At 41.0% G+C, this 16,810-nt stretch overlaps 1 protein-coding gene across 11 annotated transcripts in view; it reads left to right on the top strand.

Moving 5' to 3' along the window:
* The window catches only part of sdk2a (sidekick cell adhesion molecule 2a), a 79,835-nt gene that overhangs the window by 59,048 nt on the left and 3,977 nt on the right, over nucleotides 1-16,810 (top strand). For 2 of the 11 annotated variants that reach the window (XM_011478127.4, XM_078950933.1), the window contains exons 15-43: nucleotides 328-475; nucleotides 1,460-1,600; nucleotides 1,957-2,138; nucleotides 4,378-4,493; nucleotides 4,691-4,886; nucleotides 5,007-5,105; nucleotides 5,210-5,401; nucleotides 5,490-5,611; nucleotides 5,730-5,839; nucleotides 6,081-6,231; nucleotides 7,390-7,627; nucleotides 7,714-7,829; nucleotides 7,926-8,115; nucleotides 8,420-8,518; nucleotides 8,720-8,914; nucleotides 9,011-9,212; nucleotides 9,291-9,394; nucleotides 9,524-9,594; nucleotides 9,671-9,806; nucleotides 9,928-9,984; nucleotides 10,871-10,972; nucleotides 11,077-11,192; nucleotides 11,281-11,467; nucleotides 12,617-12,754; nucleotides 13,261-13,443; nucleotides 13,544-13,669; nucleotides 13,755-13,919; nucleotides 13,989-14,144; nucleotides 15,313-15,481. In XM_011478127.4, the coding sequence (XP_011476429.1) occupies nucleotides 328-475; nucleotides 1,460-1,600; nucleotides 1,957-2,138; nucleotides 4,378-4,493; nucleotides 4,691-4,886; nucleotides 5,007-5,105; nucleotides 5,210-5,401; nucleotides 5,490-5,611; nucleotides 5,730-5,839; nucleotides 6,081-6,231; nucleotides 7,390-7,627; nucleotides 7,714-7,829; nucleotides 7,926-8,115; nucleotides 8,420-8,518; nucleotides 8,720-8,914; nucleotides 9,011-9,212; nucleotides 9,291-9,394; nucleotides 9,524-9,594; nucleotides 9,671-9,806; nucleotides 9,928-9,984; nucleotides 10,871-10,972; nucleotides 11,077-11,192; nucleotides 11,281-11,467; nucleotides 12,617-12,754; nucleotides 13,261-13,443; nucleotides 13,544-13,669; nucleotides 13,755-13,919; nucleotides 13,989-14,144; nucleotides 15,313-15,481 (4,207 nt within the window). The remainder of the gene's footprint in view (nucleotides 1-327; nucleotides 476-1,459; nucleotides 1,601-1,956; nucleotides 2,139-4,377; nucleotides 4,494-4,690; nucleotides 4,887-5,006; nucleotides 5,106-5,209; nucleotides 5,402-5,489; nucleotides 5,612-5,729; nucleotides 5,840-6,080; nucleotides 6,232-7,389; nucleotides 7,628-7,713; nucleotides 7,830-7,925; nucleotides 8,116-8,419; nucleotides 8,519-8,719; nucleotides 8,915-9,010; nucleotides 9,213-9,290; nucleotides 9,395-9,523; nucleotides 9,595-9,670; nucleotides 9,807-9,927; nucleotides 9,985-10,870; nucleotides 10,973-11,076; nucleotides 11,193-11,280; nucleotides 11,468-12,616; nucleotides 12,755-13,260; nucleotides 13,444-13,543; nucleotides 13,670-13,754; nucleotides 13,920-13,988; nucleotides 14,145-15,312; nucleotides 15,482-16,810) is intronic. The other 9 variants (XM_011478132.4, XM_078950941.1, XM_011478128.4 and 6 more) reach the window with 7 other exon arrangements.

The following is a 16,810-nucleotide window of genomic DNA, read 5'->3' on the forward strand; positions in this document are numbered from 1 at the left end:
TTAAACTCAGGGTAACACAGAAAATGACAACTTATTAAAAGGAAAATGAATCTGAGGAATCAGATGGGATCTGGGTTTGGATAATTGAATTGCAATCTGATATCTTGGGGGAGTGCATGCAAACTAAATGACTTATTTCTATCAGTAGCTGCAGTGTTATTACTGAAAATGAAACAATGCCTGTGCAAAAATATGCAGAAATAACTGAATTTAAATGTGAGGATGTTAGTGCCAGAAAGACTTTTCTGAAGAATCTATTTGTCTTTGCAAGATCATTAATATTCAGAAGCTATTTTTTATAGCTTTTTAATATATTCTCCATCTCAGATGCTCCTTGGACAGTCCTTCTAGCCAACATTGAGCCTGAATCGACCGGGGTCACAGTCAGCGGTCTCATCCCAGCTCGTTCATACCAGTTTCGCCTGTGTGCCGTCAATGATGTAGGCAGAGGCCAGTTCAGCAAAGAGACTGATCGGTGAGTGCTGCATACATCTGCTGTGCATCTTGCAGTGTTCCCTGTAATCTGGTGTAACCTAATGTGCTTGTAAGGAATGATTTGCAAGACGTGATTTTAAAACAACTTGTTCTTCGCATCTCATTAAGGCATTTCAAATAGAAAATCTCATTTTTGGTCTTCGCTTTGGTGCTGATGAATCTGAGATGAGACCGATTCAGAATGGGCCTTTTCAAGAGAAAACCCAATGAGCTGAAATTAGACTTTTTGAAGGCTTTCATGGGTGCAATAGCAGATACAAAGCATCAATTATTTTTGTTATTTTTGCAGAGATTCACATCTATATATCACTTTCTGAAACCATTTTTGGCAGCTTCTTTCACACCTGCCGCAAAAAAAAAACATCTTCAAAGCAGATAACCAAGTCCTATAAAGCAATTTTGGGCTTTTTTTCCCACCACACACTCATTTACTGCCCAGACAGAAGTGCACCATAGGAGGGTGACGGTGCCTTAGCGAGAGCAAGACTTTTCTAAGGCATCTCTCCAACATACCTCTTTGATCCTAAAAACTCTGCTTTATCTCTTTCAGAGCTGCACTCTGGTACTTTGGGAAGAAATCAAGATGTCATCTTAAATTGACTAAACTGAGAAGTCTTCCTAGATCTCCCTTTCTTGTTCTTTTTTATCATTCTCTCACTTGCACTGTCTCCATTGTGCAGCTCCATTTTCACCAAGGCCCCCTTTGATCTTGTCTCTGCCACAGCAAGCTGTCTCTCTACGGACAGTAGTATAGAGAATATGTTTGGGCAAAGATGCAGCGATGCTAGCTCCAACTTTTCTTTCCTTTATGGTGCATTAAAAGCAAAGGCTTTATCGTGATTTGATGCCTATGATGAAATGGGACAGAAATATGGAGAAATCCATAATTTATGCATGGCTTCCTTTTTGTCTCTCTTTCTTTTTTTAATCTGCACATCTCCTTTCTCCTGTTGTTTTGCTTCAGACTAACTCTCCCTGAGGAGCCCCCCAGTGCACCCCCCCAGACAGTCATCGCGAGTGGCCGCACCAATCAGTCCATCATGATCCAATGGCAGCCACCTCCAGAGAGCCACCAGAACGGCCCTCTCCAGGGCTACATCATCAGGTAAGAAGTCCATGACAACCCGTCCATTTTTTTGAATGTGTGTCTTTCTGGATCAGTGCTATTCAGTTGTGTTAATAACTGTCATGTCAGCTTCTCTTTTTTATTCATTCTTCCTGCTACGGAATAATAATTCATGCGGAATTCATGCCAATTAAATGGCTTCTTCCTCCATTTATCTGTTGTCACGTCTGTTTCTGTACTCGTTTCAGAACAATTCGGCAAAGATATTTCTCCTTTTTCAACTGTCCCCCTGTCTCCTTTTTTCTATTTCAGAAAAAGGCTGTCTTAATATTGTCTGATTTTCCCATCTCTGGCTTTCTGTGTCCCTCGTCTTTCTGTCCATCAACTGCTGTCAGGTACTGTCTGTCAGGGCTTCCAGTCGACTGTCAGATCAAAAACATCACCAACCCTGACCAGACCAACCTGCTTCTGGAGGACCTCATCATCTGGACCAACTATGAGATTGAGGTGGGAGCCTACAATGGAGCCGGCAGAGGCACCTACAGCCACAAGGTCACAGAGTGGACTCTCCAAGGGGGTCAGTGTCAATTCCCTAAATACTCTGACAGTTTTTTTGGGTGATTAAGAGTATTGGATAACGATAGCTTGACTTCCTGTAATAGCAATTTGCAGAAAATTGTGCCTCCTGTTTTAATTCAATTGAATTCCATTCAGTTTTATTTGTATAGCCCAATATTACAACACAGTTGTCCCAATGGGCTTCAGTAATAGTACAAAACATAAAATCAGTTATAAAATACAAGAGTTGATTGCTAAACTAAACAGACTAAACTAAACTGGGCATCACTGCCCTTAGACTCTCCTTCTCTGGAATCTCCTTAAAAAAGCAGATTCCAGGGTTAAAAGAAGAAACCTCAGGGATGTCTGATCAGATTGACCATCTCTCAGGTATTTTGGACCTAGTATAATGACCTGAGCTTTCTCTGGGTTTAGGAAGAGGTAATTAATTGTCATCCAAGTTTTGATGTCTGATGCAGGCATTAAGAGTCTCTAAAAGGTCATTCTGGTCAGGTTTAATGGATAAATACAACTGAGTAACATCCGCATAACAGTGAAAATTAATGCTGTGTTTCCTGATTACGTTTCCTAAGGTCAGCATGTAGAGTATAAACAGAATGGGTCCTAGAACTGATCCCTGTTGGACTCCGTGTCTAACTCCACTGCAATGAGAGGTCCATTTACATTAACAAACTGGTACCTATCAGATAAACAGGATTCAAACCACTGGAGGCTAGAGCCTCTGATCCCTATGTCATGCTCTAATCTTTGGAGTATGGTTGATAGTGTCAAAGGCTACTCTGAGGTCTTACAGGACCTGAATAGAGTATAGTCCCTTTTCAGAGGCCAATAACAAGTCCTTAGAGAAACTGAAACTGTGGTTGTAGAGCTCTAAAAAACTGTCTTGGTGAATCCAGTCCACCAGGAAAAATTCCTACTCCAGACTCATCTTATGTTCTCAATAGCAGCTCTTTGAGGCAAAGTAAGTTAATAAAAAAAAAATAAAAAGAATAAATAAATAAACCAGGTCATTCAGAATTTCCTCGTTGAGTCTACTTCCTGTTCAGTTTCCTGACAGGAAGATCTGTTTTTTATGTTATTTATTCATTTTGCTTCATAAATGTTAGTGCTGTTAATCTTTCATACAGTTTTATGGTAAATATTTGATGAAACAGTTTATTCCCATTAGGTGTCACGTAATTCAGATGGGATTCAAGTTTTCTTTAATTTACCTAAACCAGACTTCTAGTTTCATGCAGTGAAACTTAAAGAGACAGTTGAGTTTTGGTAAAGTTACAAATTGCTTCAGCAGTTGTCACAGTTTTGTAAAGTCAGAGGCTGACAGGTAACTTTTTTAGGCTTATCCACATAATTTTCACTGCTTTCCTAACGCTAATACATTCTTTTGAGATTGTTACACGTCTTCTTTTGAGGAATAATGGAGCATAATTTGTCACTCTCATGTTATAAATTCTGTTTGGAACAGGTAATTAAAACTTCTGCACACTCATGTGGTGCCTGATGAAGTAGTCATTTGTTAATCTCAGTCACACTCAGTTTCCTCTAAAACAAATGTTCCACAAAAAAAGAAATATTTCTGCAATTAGCACAACTATAAGGCTTTGGAGGTATGGCAAAAAATGACAGTTTCATTTTCAATTTAAATACACTGCAAACTATAAATAACTATTTCATCATCCAAGTCACTTGCAAGTGAAAAATGTCAGTAAGGTGTTTGTGTTGTTTAGCTCGTCTTTCAATAATTGAATTTTTCCACCATATTCATTTCACTGAACACTCAGATGCGGATTGTCGTGTACATTTAAATACTTTCAAAAGAAATCTAAGGCCACATGGGACGAGACGACCAATGTGTATGTGTCCATCACACTCATTAATGTGCAGCTCCCTAACTGTTTTCCGGTGTTACATCAGGATGGCATGCTCACTTCAAACAAACTGCTCCAGGGTTTACTTGGAAGCCGCCTGAGGCAAGTGCTCTCACACCCTGTTTGATTGGCGTACTCCTGCCGGCCCATATAACCAAAATACAAGTTCCTTCAGTCGGATTCTCACGCTCTAAAAGAAGCTAGTTTGAAAGCACCTTTTGTAGATTTCAAGTCTTCTTTTACTTATCTAACTCCCTTTCTTTTTCTTCCTTTGCTCTTCTGCCTAACCCCCTCCCACATTCTTCTGTCATCCCTCATCCCCCCTCTGGATTCTCTGTTTTTTTTTATTTTACGCTTCCTCTGGAACAGTGCCCACTGTGCCACCAGGAAATGTAAAAGCTGAAGCTGTCAACTCCACCACAGTGCGTTTTACCTGGAGTGCCCCAAGCCCCCAGTTTATCAATGGAATCAACCAGGGATACAAGGTAAACAAAGCCTCTCTGTCAACTGGTGCGCTCTAGTGGTTGGGGACAGAAGGGCAATGTATTCTCAGCTTAACAAAGCTTTTTTCCAAAGCTTTAGATTAAACTTGACATATTTGTATTGTTTTTTGTCTTCTTATCTTTATTTAAATCTGTCAAATCATGTATAAAGTGGTGTTTTTTTATCATCAAATCTCCAGCTTTTGGCGTGGGAACCTGGCCGCTCGAATGAGGTCACGGTTGTCACGGTGCGGCCCAACTTCCAGGACAGTGTTCATGTTGGTCACATCTCTGGACTAAAGAAGTACACAGAGTACTTCACGTCTGTATTATGCTTCACAACGCCTGGAGATGGGCCCCGCAGTCCACCTCAGCGCTTACGCACCCATGAAGATAGTATGTTTTGCTACACAAGCCACACTAAGTTTTTTTTTTATTTTGTGCATCCTTCTTATTGAAATCATCGTTTTTTGTTTTTCTTTTGTGTTTGTTTGTTTGTATGTTTGTTTTTTTAAGCCCCTGGTGCCGTGGGTCACCTCAGCTTCACAGACATTCTGGACACGTCACTGAAAGTCAGCTGGAAGGAGCCCCAGGAGAAAAATGGCATTCTCACAGGTGACCGTAAAGACAAGCCAAAAGCTTTGCTGCGTTTTTTACATCACTGGTGTACTGGGAAAGGATGTGACATAGCTCTGACTGCAGTTCATTACTTTTTTCAGGTTTCCGCATCTCCTGGGAGGAGTTTAACAGGACCAATACCAGGGTGACCCATTATTTGCCCAACGTGACACAGGAGTACAAGGTGACAGGGCTCACTGCGCTTACTACCTACACTATTCAGGTTGCAGCCATGACCTCCAAAGGACAGGGTCAGCTATCTGCTTCCACCATATCCTCAGGTGTTCCACCAGGTCAGTGTTTGAGGAAACGCACAAACATTAGACTTAAGCATTTTCTCAAAGTTTTTCTTTACATGTCTTTTTTAACACTCCTATACAGAGCTGCCTGGTCCTCCCACCAACTTAGGTATTTCTAACATCGGCCCCCGCTCCATCACCCTGCAGTTCAAACCTGGCTATGATGGCAAAACCTCCATTTCTCGCTGGCTGGTTGAAGCTCAAGTAAGACTCTTCCCTTTGTGATTCTGACGTAAAAACATTCTTATAAGAGCGCACATTTTTTAAATCGTATTTTTTCTTTATAGCCTTTAATGTCACCCTGCTCTCCTGTGCTTTTCAGATTGGCATAATTGGAGAGAATGAAGAGTGGTTGGTGGTTCACCAGCTGGTTAATGAACCTGATGCACGGTCACTGGAGGTCCTGGATTTAAACCCTTACACTTTCTACAGGTGAATACACCCACATATGTCTCAGACAGCCTGTTATTATCACAATTTTCTTTTTTTTTTCTTTTTCTTTTAAACTCCATTTTCTGCATCTAAAATCCCTTTCATTCCTTTTGGGCATTATTAGGGCTTCATCTTATCTAATCTGCAGCAAAGTAATCCTTTCTCATATCACAAAACTATTGTGATTAAAAACCCAGCTTTGTGCATTTTATCTCTGATATACAGATTTTTCTTATCTTAGGTTCAGAATGCGGCAGGTGAATATTGTAGGCTCCAGTCTGCCCAGCCAGCCCTCCAGGAAGATCCAGACCCTGCAGGCCCCCCCAGACATTTCCCCTGCAAATGTCACTCTGCGCACTGCCAGTGAGACCAGCTTGTGGCTCCGCTGGGTGGTAAGACATCCTCGTATGTCAAACGAAAGAATGTGTCTTGATAGACAGCATAACGTTTGCTACATTAGAAATGTGAATTTTTATGAGATGAAAACTTTTTTATCTTTGCTTGGAGATGAGCTACTTCTATGTATTTTTGTTTAGATACATCAAGTTAATGGTATAAGAATGGAAAAACGAAATCCCCTTAAGTTAGGAAAATGTTCAGCATTAAATGACTTGCTGGAGGACAGCTACTTTCGAATGAACTCCCAAGCTTCACATTGTCTTTTCTTTTCTTAGTATAATTGTTCTTGTATGCTCGGGGCTTTTGTATGATGAATGAATATGTGCAACGACTTTGATGGAGTTTGAGAGAAGCCGGACATATCGCGTCCTTGGTTATTGCTGCGCTCTGCATCAGCATTTGGCCCGTGCATTTTTTCCACATCAGTCTATTACCAACACTGCCACAGCGCCTGTGCGCAGAGTCTAAAGAAGCTTGTGATACGCCTGCAGCCCCGCAAGATTAAAAAAGAGAGGATATACCTGGATTTGAAAACAGAGGAGTGTCAGCAGCAGATATTGCACTAAAAATTGATGGCATGGCTCAAAGATTGTGGCTGCCTTAAAAGCAGGATGTTAAGCTGCCATCAAATTTTGTGTCCTTCTTCACGGCTGTTGCACTTGAGCTCATAGAGTGAATCAAAATCCCCAAAAATAGATTAAAAAAAACAAGAAAATAAGATAAGCCTCCTTTAAATATAGATAAAAAATAATATTATGGCTAATTATATGTCGGGAGCATCATTGAATATACAGCATAGATAATTACTTGGAACTATGGTGGTTCAGTGAGTTCTAAAGTGATTGTCAACAGTGTTGATGCTTGGAAAATGACTGAAAATTATTTAATTATGCCTTGTCAAGCAATCATGTGTATAATTGTTTTTTTTAGGAAGTCTGCCTGATTATGCCTGATGAAAAACAAATATTTAATAACAATTTGAGTATTCAACAAATTAGATGAGAGTGCTTTCATTTTCAGCCCTGCAGAGGAAGGGTGTGGTGCTTAACCCATACACATATGTGATGATTCTTACTTAAGCATATACTCACACAATCTTTTACCAATTATAATAATATTGTTATTGATTTTGGTGTAAAACTTCCCCTCAGCCACTTCCAGAGTGGGAGTACAATGGCAACCCAGATCACGTTGGCTACCGCATCCAGTACTGCAAAGCGGGATCTAAAGGAGGAGTTCTCTTCCATGTAATCATGGACCGGCTGGAGAGGGAGTTCACCATAGAGGACTTGGAAGAGTGGACAGAGTATGAGGTCCGTGTCCAGGCCGTCAATGGAATTGGCTCTGGACCCTGGAGCCAGGCAGTCCATGGCAGGACCAGGGAGTCTGGTGAGGCCAGAAACACATGCAATAAGTGCCAAAAATCGAGCCAGCGTTAGAGTGATCTAAAAACATCTTTCAATGTCTTGGTGCAGTGCCATCCAGTGGTCCCACAAATGTGTCAGCATTTGCCACCACCTCCAGCAGCATTCTGGTGCGCTGGGGGGAGGTCCCAGCGGCTGATCGTAATGGACTTATTCTGGGCTATAAGGTCACAGCTCTACAATAATCCAGATTTCAGATTCGTTATGTAAACGTTTTGTGGTGGAAATGAGGATTTCCTCTCAAGTCGTTTTTTTAAATCCAGGTTGTGTATAAGGAGAAGGACTCAGACAGTGCTCCCAGCTTCTGGGCAGTAGAGGGTAATACCAGCCACAGCGTCCAGCTGACCAGTCTGGGGAAGTACATCCTCTACGAGATCCAGGTTCTCGCTTTTACTCGTATAGGAGACGGAAAGACCAGCTTGCCGCCAATTCTAGAAAGGACCCTGGATGATGGTAAACATCTCTTGAATACAATATTATTCATATAGTTGCTTTTCAGACTAAAGTCATTTTTTCGCAAATACAAGTTTATTGTTTGAAATGAATTAATCTGCTTTTATTTTGTATCAAGGACTCTCTGCTAAGTGTTACTCTAGCACAAAAATACTTGAAATGTTTAGTCTTATTTCTTATTTTATCCAAGAACATCCTGTGCAGATTTCTCTTTGATTATTATTTTTTTTGTCATAGCAACTTCTCATTTTATCTTTGATACCATTTTTAAAAAAACATTCTAACTGATTTTTGAATCTGACAGTGCCAGGGCCTCCTGTCGGCATCTTGTTCCCAGAAGTCAGAACCAACTCAGTGAGGTTGATCTGGCAACCTCCTGCTCAGCCCAATGGGATTATACTGGGTGAGATGGCAAAAGGGCCCGAATTATGGCAGTTTATCAACATGTCACCTTTCACGAACAAGAAATTAGACGTTCTTTAGATGTCTTCTGCTTTATTTCAACTAAATCCTTGTTATTTCTTTAAGATGAAGCTTAATTATAAACATGTTGGGTTTTTGTTAAGCATTTTTTATTTACATTTATGTGATTTCGTTTTCTCAGCATATCAGATCATCTTCCGGAGAAACTCCTCAAACAGCAACGCAGCTACTGTGGACGTGTTGAGCCCCAGCACGCGGCAGTACACTGCTACCGGACTGAAACCAGAAATGGTTTATGTGTTCCGTTTGACGGCTCAGACCCGGAAAGGCTGGGGGGAGGCTGCTGAGGCTTTAGTGGTCACAACTGAGAAGAGAGGTGAGCATAAAATGTTACAACCTGTTTTAATCTTTCAATTACCCAACAGCACATATGGAGTTTGACTGGGGCCTTGTGTGTTTTTGTGCCCCTCAGCTCGGCCCCAACCCTCAAGCCGCCCGACTGTACCTCAAGAGGAAGTGCAGGCTCGTCAGGTGTTGTTGTCATGGGAACCAGGCAGCGACGGCCTGTCCCCCATTCGATACTACACAGTTCAGTATAAAGAGCTGCCAGACGGCAATTGGACGGTCCACTCTGCATCCGTCAGCCACGAGTCACACTCCTACATGGTGGACAGGTGAACTTGTGTCTCCATCCTAATATATGTATACATTAGATATCAACATATATTTGACCATTATGCTTCTCTTTAAAGGTTGAAGCCCTTTACTTCTTATCAGTTCAGAGTTAAAGCAACTAATGATATTGGAGACAGCGAATATAGTGAGGAAAGTGAGGCCATCACTACACTGCAGGATGGTAAGGGGGTCTCCCTGCTGCTGAGAGCAGCAACCCTTAGATTTTTTAACTGATTTTTGCTTGCAAATGTTCTTTTTTGAATCCAATGATCAGTGCATATCTGATGCATTACCCTTTTATCTTCTGTAGCTCCAGACAAAGCGCCAACAGTACTGTCTGTCACTCCTCACACCACCACGTCTGTGCTGATGCGTTGGCAGGTACTTTGCTGAAAGGCTTTGCTTGTTTGATGTCTGTTTGTTGAGGGTACACTAACCAGACCTTGTCTACTTTTAGCTTCCCTCTGAGGAGCACATTAATGGAGTCTTGTTGGGATTCAGAGTCAGATACCGGGAGTTACACTATGACAGGCTGCGCAGTTTCAGCGTGCGCACAGTCAACAGTCCGGCTGCAAACTGGGCCGATCTTTCAGGTGACTGAACCCTTTCAACATCTACTTTTGTTGCTGTAATTCATTTTAGGATTTTCACAAATTGCCTTCATTGTCATCAACTTTTGCCCTGCTTTTTTAACTATTTCTTTTTTCACTCCAGCTCCTTACAGCATCCGAAACTTGAGTGAATCCACCCTGACTCAGTACGAATTAGACAGTAAGTTGACTTCAGTGACTCCATCCATCCATCCATTTTCAGAACCTACTAGATCCCTTTCGGGGTCACAGGGTTGCCCTGACCCTGTCTTGGCTACCGTTGAGATAAGGCAGGGTCCACCCTGGACTTCAACAATAAATGTGCTTATTAATTTATCGGGATTTATAAATTAAAATAGATTAGATTAAGATGCTTGCACCAGATGGTATCTTCATAGCTAAATTCCATCTGTAGTCCCTTTACAACACGTTTAGTCTTTCATCCAAAATGTTTATTTCTGTAGCAGTTAAATGAATAAATATCCTCTTTATTTTGAAAAAAAGACAGAAAAAGATGAGGCATAGCAAAAGGGAGAATTTTGCATATTAAAACAAAAACACTCAAAATGAATATTAATTAAATATTGAATCATGAAGTAGAAGGAAAGTGGGTGGAAAAAAGTAAACTTTAATAAAACCCAGCCTTTTTTCTCAGTAACTCAACACAAAGGAGAAATCGTGTTATGTTACCATTTTATTCCTACAAATATGTACACGTATATTTACAGATAAAAAACGTGAGGTATAATAACTCGCAGTTAGAGAGTATTTGTAGCCGAGGAACCACAAATATACTTAATGTGTTTATATGATCATCCCTTTGTTTTTGCTCCTTTTTAATCGTTTAATCACTCTCGAATCTTCCCATGTGTCCCCTCGACCAGCTCCTCTTTCCATCACTTTGCATAATAATTCTACGCCTTCGTGCTTTTTTGTTCTGTTTGTGATGTTGTCTTGCCACAGGCATCACCATGACTCCATGTCTCAATGGAGTAACTCTTTTTTTTCTCTTTCATCTTAACTTTTTTTTTTTCCTATTACAATGCCGCTATGTGATCTCCTTGTAGATTTGAGTAAACACAAGCGATACGAGATCCGCCTAAGTGTGTACAACGCTGTGGGGGAGGGCCCTAGCAGTGCACCACAGGAGGTGTTTGTTGGGGAGGCTGGTATGTATTCTTGTCAAAGGGAGTAGCTTGTGTTAATCTGCAAAATCTTCATTTTATTTGTGTTTTACAAAGCTATTTATTTTTCAATCTCTACCTCATTTCAGTCCCAACAGCTCCTCCTCAAAATGTGGTGGTGCAGTCTTCAACAGCCACTCAGCTGGATGTCACATGGGACCCACCTCCTCTAGATGCTCAGAATGGAGACATACAGGGTTATAAGGTATCAAAAAAAGTTCTCTTTTTGTACTTGAAAATAAATACTACAAGTACGTTTCTCTGATGCCTGGTCTCTTTTATGATGTGTGCAGATCTATTTCTGGGAATTTCAGCTCCAGAATGAGACGGAGCGCCTGCGTACTCTCTTCTTGCCAGAGCTCGGGGTGAAGCTTAAAAACCTGACTGGCTACACCACCTACATGATCAGTGTGGCAGCTTTCAATGCTGCAGGGGATGGGCCCCGTTCCCTGCCCACCAGAGGGCGCACTCAGCAAGCAGGTGCAAAATCCAGATGTGGAGGAAATCCTCTCAAATGCTGGTGGCAAATCAGATGAATTTTCTGCCAACACCATAGCAGCTCACAGCCTCGTGTTTCTTTATCCTTTTGAGATGTATGGGAAGTTTTTGACAGATGCATTTTATCTTAAAACTCTAATTAATTGCAAAACTGAACTGAAACTCTCATAAATGCAGAACTACTTATTGTTTTCAGCAAGAAATTGAAGATGTGTTTTTGGCTTCTTTGCTTAAGATATATAGCATGAAAGATAGGAATCCAATTTGGCCACTTTGGCACCCCATTTGGGGGAACCCTTGTGACAGTGGCAATGCAAATAACAAGCATTGCAAGAGGCACAGATTTGCTTTTTTGGCTGTGACCGCACAAAGGCTTCTGTGTTTATAAGCTAGCGAGAATCCCTCCTCCTCGTTTTCAGCACAAAAAAACTAGTTTACAGTATAAATGTCAGTAGTCTTTTTAGCCCCCTTGAAGGCAGTGACATTGGCAAGAGTTGCAAAGTGCTGAGAACTCAAAAAACACAGGGAGGAATTTTGGCTCCCTCCACCACATGGTACTGGGAATTGAGCCAACACAATCATTTGTGATATTTTTGTACAGAATTGTGACTAAATCCTGACACTTATCTGGGTCTGGTTTGGGTCAACAGAATTCTCACAGCTCTACTTCAAGGTCACAAAGTGATTTTTAGAAACTTTTGTGTGGAGTTTTACTAGTTACAGAGCCATTTATCTAAAGTGTCGTACAATGCTTTCCCTTTCTCTTTGTTTTATCGAAATAGAGCTTTTTAACTGTTTCACACCAACAAAACACTTTTTAAAATGCTTGAAACAAATCAGTTGTTGTGCTTTGCTATTTGGACAATTTCTTTAATTGTATTAATGTATTGAACAGTTGTTTTCATATTCATATAGAAACCATTACAATCCAAAGTACCAGCTCAATTTCTGAAAATTTTATGTTGAAGGGGGAAATTTTTTTAAATGATAGAATAAGTGCAAACACATTTTTGAGGTTTTGACTTTCTTTCATGGAGGGATGTAATGTGTATTGTATTACTACAGCTAATGGCTCTATTCTGAGAAGGAGTCCATCTGTCATCATTTCTTTTCTTCCTGTCTTGACCCAAGCGCCAAGTGCTCCGAGCTACATCCACTTCAGTGAGCTCACCACCACGTCGGTCAATGTGTCCTGGGGAGAGCCCAAACAGGCCAATGGCATCATCGAAGGCTACCGGCTGGTTTACGAGCCCTGCACTCCAGTAGATGGTGAGAAACCCTGCTTGAAGCGTAACAACTCTTCCGTTTGTTGACATTCCCCGGCTGCCTTTCTCAGACACTGATTTACAACCTCTTGACTATTCTTTTTAATTCATGCTGCTTAAGTTCCCGCTCTAATCTGTTGCAGATGGGTAGAGCCCCTGCAGAAACATATATGGGGAAGCTGATAAACTGAGCTGCAATGCTCTTGTGAGGTTTAACACTGCCTCAATATTCACTGGGAGAAACCCAGTTAATAGCAGGCTTAGTGTTGGTCTCTGACCAGATTTGAAGTAATTGGGAACAGAGTCAAAATTCTGAACTGCTGCTGTGTCTTAACTTCATCCACTAACAGAACAAACCTGCACATCCTCTTTGCTCTGGATGCCTTTCTTGAAAGCTTTTTGTGTACTTTTATGCTTTTTGTGTGTAACATTGTCTGCTGTTGTGCAAAAAGTTTGGCTGTTTGTTGCTTGTACAAAGCAGTATCTAGAGTCTTAGTGTTTCCTGCACAGAATCCTCTCCTCGCACTCCAGGTGTCAGTAAGATAGTGACTGTAGATGTGAAGGGCAGCTCTCCTCTGTGGATGAAGATCAAAGACCTGGCGGATGGTGTCACCTACAACTTTCGCATTAGAGCTAAAACGCTCACTTACGGACCTGAGGTGGAGGCCAACATCACCACCGGGCCTGGAGAAGGTAGGATCATTAGAAATACCTCACAGATGTTCAATCTAAACCAAATAATTCTCTGCTTCTATGACTAATGACCAAAATCCACAATTTGGGGCATTGTAAGGAGCCCCAGGCCCACCAGGAGAGCCCTTTATTTCTCGATATGGTGCTGCCCTTACGCTTCATTGGACAAGTGGTGATCAAGGCCGGGCACCCATCACACGATACGTCATAGAGGCAAGACCTTCTGGTGAGACATGTGTCCTTGAACTTCTCTATACCAATAAGATAAACACACACACTTTTGAAGCAAGTCTTTCCAACTTTAATCTCAGATGAAGGATTATGGGATATTCTCATCAAAGACATTCCCAAAGAGGTGACATCCTACACACTTAATCTGGATATGCTACGTGAAGGAGTCACCTATGACTTCAGAGTAATTGCTGTCAACGATTATGGATACGGTTCTCCAAGCGCCCCCTCTCCCTCTATATCAGGTTAGAATGAAATTAAAATAATGAATCATTTTTGTATAAAGATAAAAAGTGGGCAATAATATTCTTTAGTTGCTGTCTTTTCAGCTCAAAAGGTGTCCCCATTCTATGAGGAGTGGTGGTTCTTGGTTGTTATTGCCCTGGTTGGCCTCATCTTCATCCTTCTTCTGGTTTTCATTCTCATCATCCGAGGCCAGAGTAAAAAGTACACCAAGAAAACAGACGCAGGTAGGAAAATAAATGTGCAAAAGTTACAAAGTCTTCTTCAGGTCTGCTACAACACACAGGGATGCATTAGCACATTTTTGCCCACTATATTAACAATAAACAACCTCCCTACAGTGACTTTCTGCAACAATTTTACTGCTTTTGTATTGATTCTTTTTGATACTTCTCCTCTTAAGTGTTTCCTCTTTTAGACCTTCATTTTAAATGCGTATATTGGAATTAATGAGACCTTTTCACAATGACTAGACATGTTATTGCACTTTAATATCCCTTATGGGAATTATGGGATGTTTTCCAATGCAATTGAAGGAAATACTGCCAAAACCAGGTATTATCCGTGTCTGTTTGGAAAGCTCAGGCTGTTGAGTACACATCTTCCATTTGTACAAGTGTGCAGACAATGGAAATTTAATGATCTTGCATGTGAAGTCTGTTAAATTTAATGGGATGGCAAAGACTTCCCCTCTCTGTCAGGCTGAACTACTAAAAAATGAAAAGAAAGGTTTGGGTAAGTCAAACAAATAATATTGTTGAACTGCAGAAAGAATCGATGGCAGAGTAAATTGCTTGGCAGCAGTTTAACCAGGGTCATTACTTAGACTCTGTAATTATATAACTACAGCACAGGGCTCCAGTAACATGGTGTCAAAGGACCAATTTACAGTCTGACACCACAACACCCCTTTCCTACATCCTCTTACAGAAGGCAGCTTGTTAGGGTTGTTGTTAATTGCCCATGGTCAACAACAAAAGAGAACCTTAAAATCATCTTTTTAAATCATCCAGAACCTTAAAGTGAGCAAACACATCAGTGGGATTTAACTTCAGCTTGACTTCACATATACATTTGCTCAGCTTAGCTTTAGCCTGGTGTCAAACACACACTTGCATTGCTTAACTTTAGCTAATGTCTAGTCATTGTAAAAAGGACTTTGTTACAGAAATATGACTGTTTAAAACCATCTCTGATCTGTTGTATTACAGTGGTGGGGTCAAAAAAGAAACATTATGATTGGCTTCGCCAATGTAACCAACTTTGAATGTTTCTATGACAATCCTCTCCCTCCTTTTGCCCCCCCCCCCCCCCCCCCCCCCCCAAAAAAAAAAAGTTTGTTGTTTCAGACTTTTTTGATTCCAAGTCAATCATTAATTCTCATAACTCAAACAGTGTCATCCTCATACCCGTGGTCAGGTAACAGCTCCAACTGCACGGCACTGCCTTTGACCCATGGGGAGATGGTGCGTCTGGATGAAGGTCGCTTCCCAGCCTTGGAGCTCAACAACAGACGGCTTTCTGTTAAAAACTCCTTCTGCCGTAAAAACGGCATCTATACACGGTGAGTTCCCTTCACTGCAATACCTGCTGCTTTGTATTCATTTCCTCCCATCTGTCCCTCAAACACACTATGAATTTCATTTGTTTGCTTCCTCTTTGCATAAAGCATTTTATTTGTGATACTGACAAGAATTGATGATGTTGTATTGTGGTTTGTCAGTCTGGAGAGGGCAAATTGAGGCTTGAGGATTCCGGCTGCTGATTTGAGCCTCTCATCTCATTTATATTCAGTGTTGGGGAACAACACAATACCAGCTGATTAACATTCAAGTGTGTCTGCTTTTGCTCTTTGTCCGTCCATCTCTGCTTTAGACAAAGAGTGCTTATAGGCCAAAGCAGGCTATTTTTCTCTCATGCCTTCAGCCTCGATTGCAAAGCTGTGAGAGCTACCACAACAGAGTGCTGTCACTCTGGCTTTTTAGATAAACACGAGATACCAAGGATTCCAGCTTGAGAAACATAATAAATCTTAGGTAAGATGGTCGTGTTGCTTTCTCACAAAACAAAAAAATAGCTTTTGATTTATTTTGTTAAAAAACATGCACAAAGCAACATAAGCTTGGAGGTCCATTAAAGGGCCAGTTGAGCTGTTATCCTCATTAACCAAGAAGGCCAAGATGGGTATCAAAGGGCTGTAAGTAGGTCCCTTTCTTTGAAGAAGTCAGGTCTTGTTCCACAACATTTGCTAATGAAGTAGGATGAGTGGGAAGGCTCTCTCTGGGATGTTTGAAAGGATGAAGGAATGACGGATCAATTAGACTGATAAGGCAATGGGGAAAATAAACTGCTCTTAAAAAATTCAAAGCTCGAGAAGCATCATCCTTCATCCCAGACACTCACATGGCATCCCTTTTGACTCATCCTTGTTTAAATGTATTGTTTTTTTTCATCCTCTGCAACCTAAAGGAGATGTGTGCTTGTTGTGCCAGCTCTTTCATGGCCGTTGTCATGTTGTGTCTTCTGAGTTAATTCTTGGCTTTCCCAGTGGTTTAGCACCTCCATGTAGTTTATGGTACATGCACGTTTCTTTTTTTTTTCCAGAAATTGACAAGATTGTCTGCTTTATGTCTCAATAATATTACACTTGACATCCCAGGATTTTATGTTTCTCTACCTGTGCACATTCCTTTCCACTTCACATCTTTTAAACATTTATTTTCAGGCCATGAATTCCTTTTTTTATTTTTTTTTTAAAGCTAAAGGGCAAAATTTACCTCTTAACGCTTTATTAACCCAGTCTTAGACTCGGCCCATTGATGTTATTTTGTGGTCTTAAGGTAGAGGTGCTGGTTTGGCAACCTGACCATCAAACACATTTCACAGCACACCA

This window comes from Oryzias latipes, chromosome 8, assembly GCF_053564925.1.
Source record: "Oryzias latipes strain Hd-rR chromosome 8, Olatipes_Hd-rR_3.1".
Lineage (NCBI taxonomy): Eukaryota > Metazoa > Chordata > Actinopteri > Beloniformes > Adrianichthyidae > Oryzias > Oryzias latipes.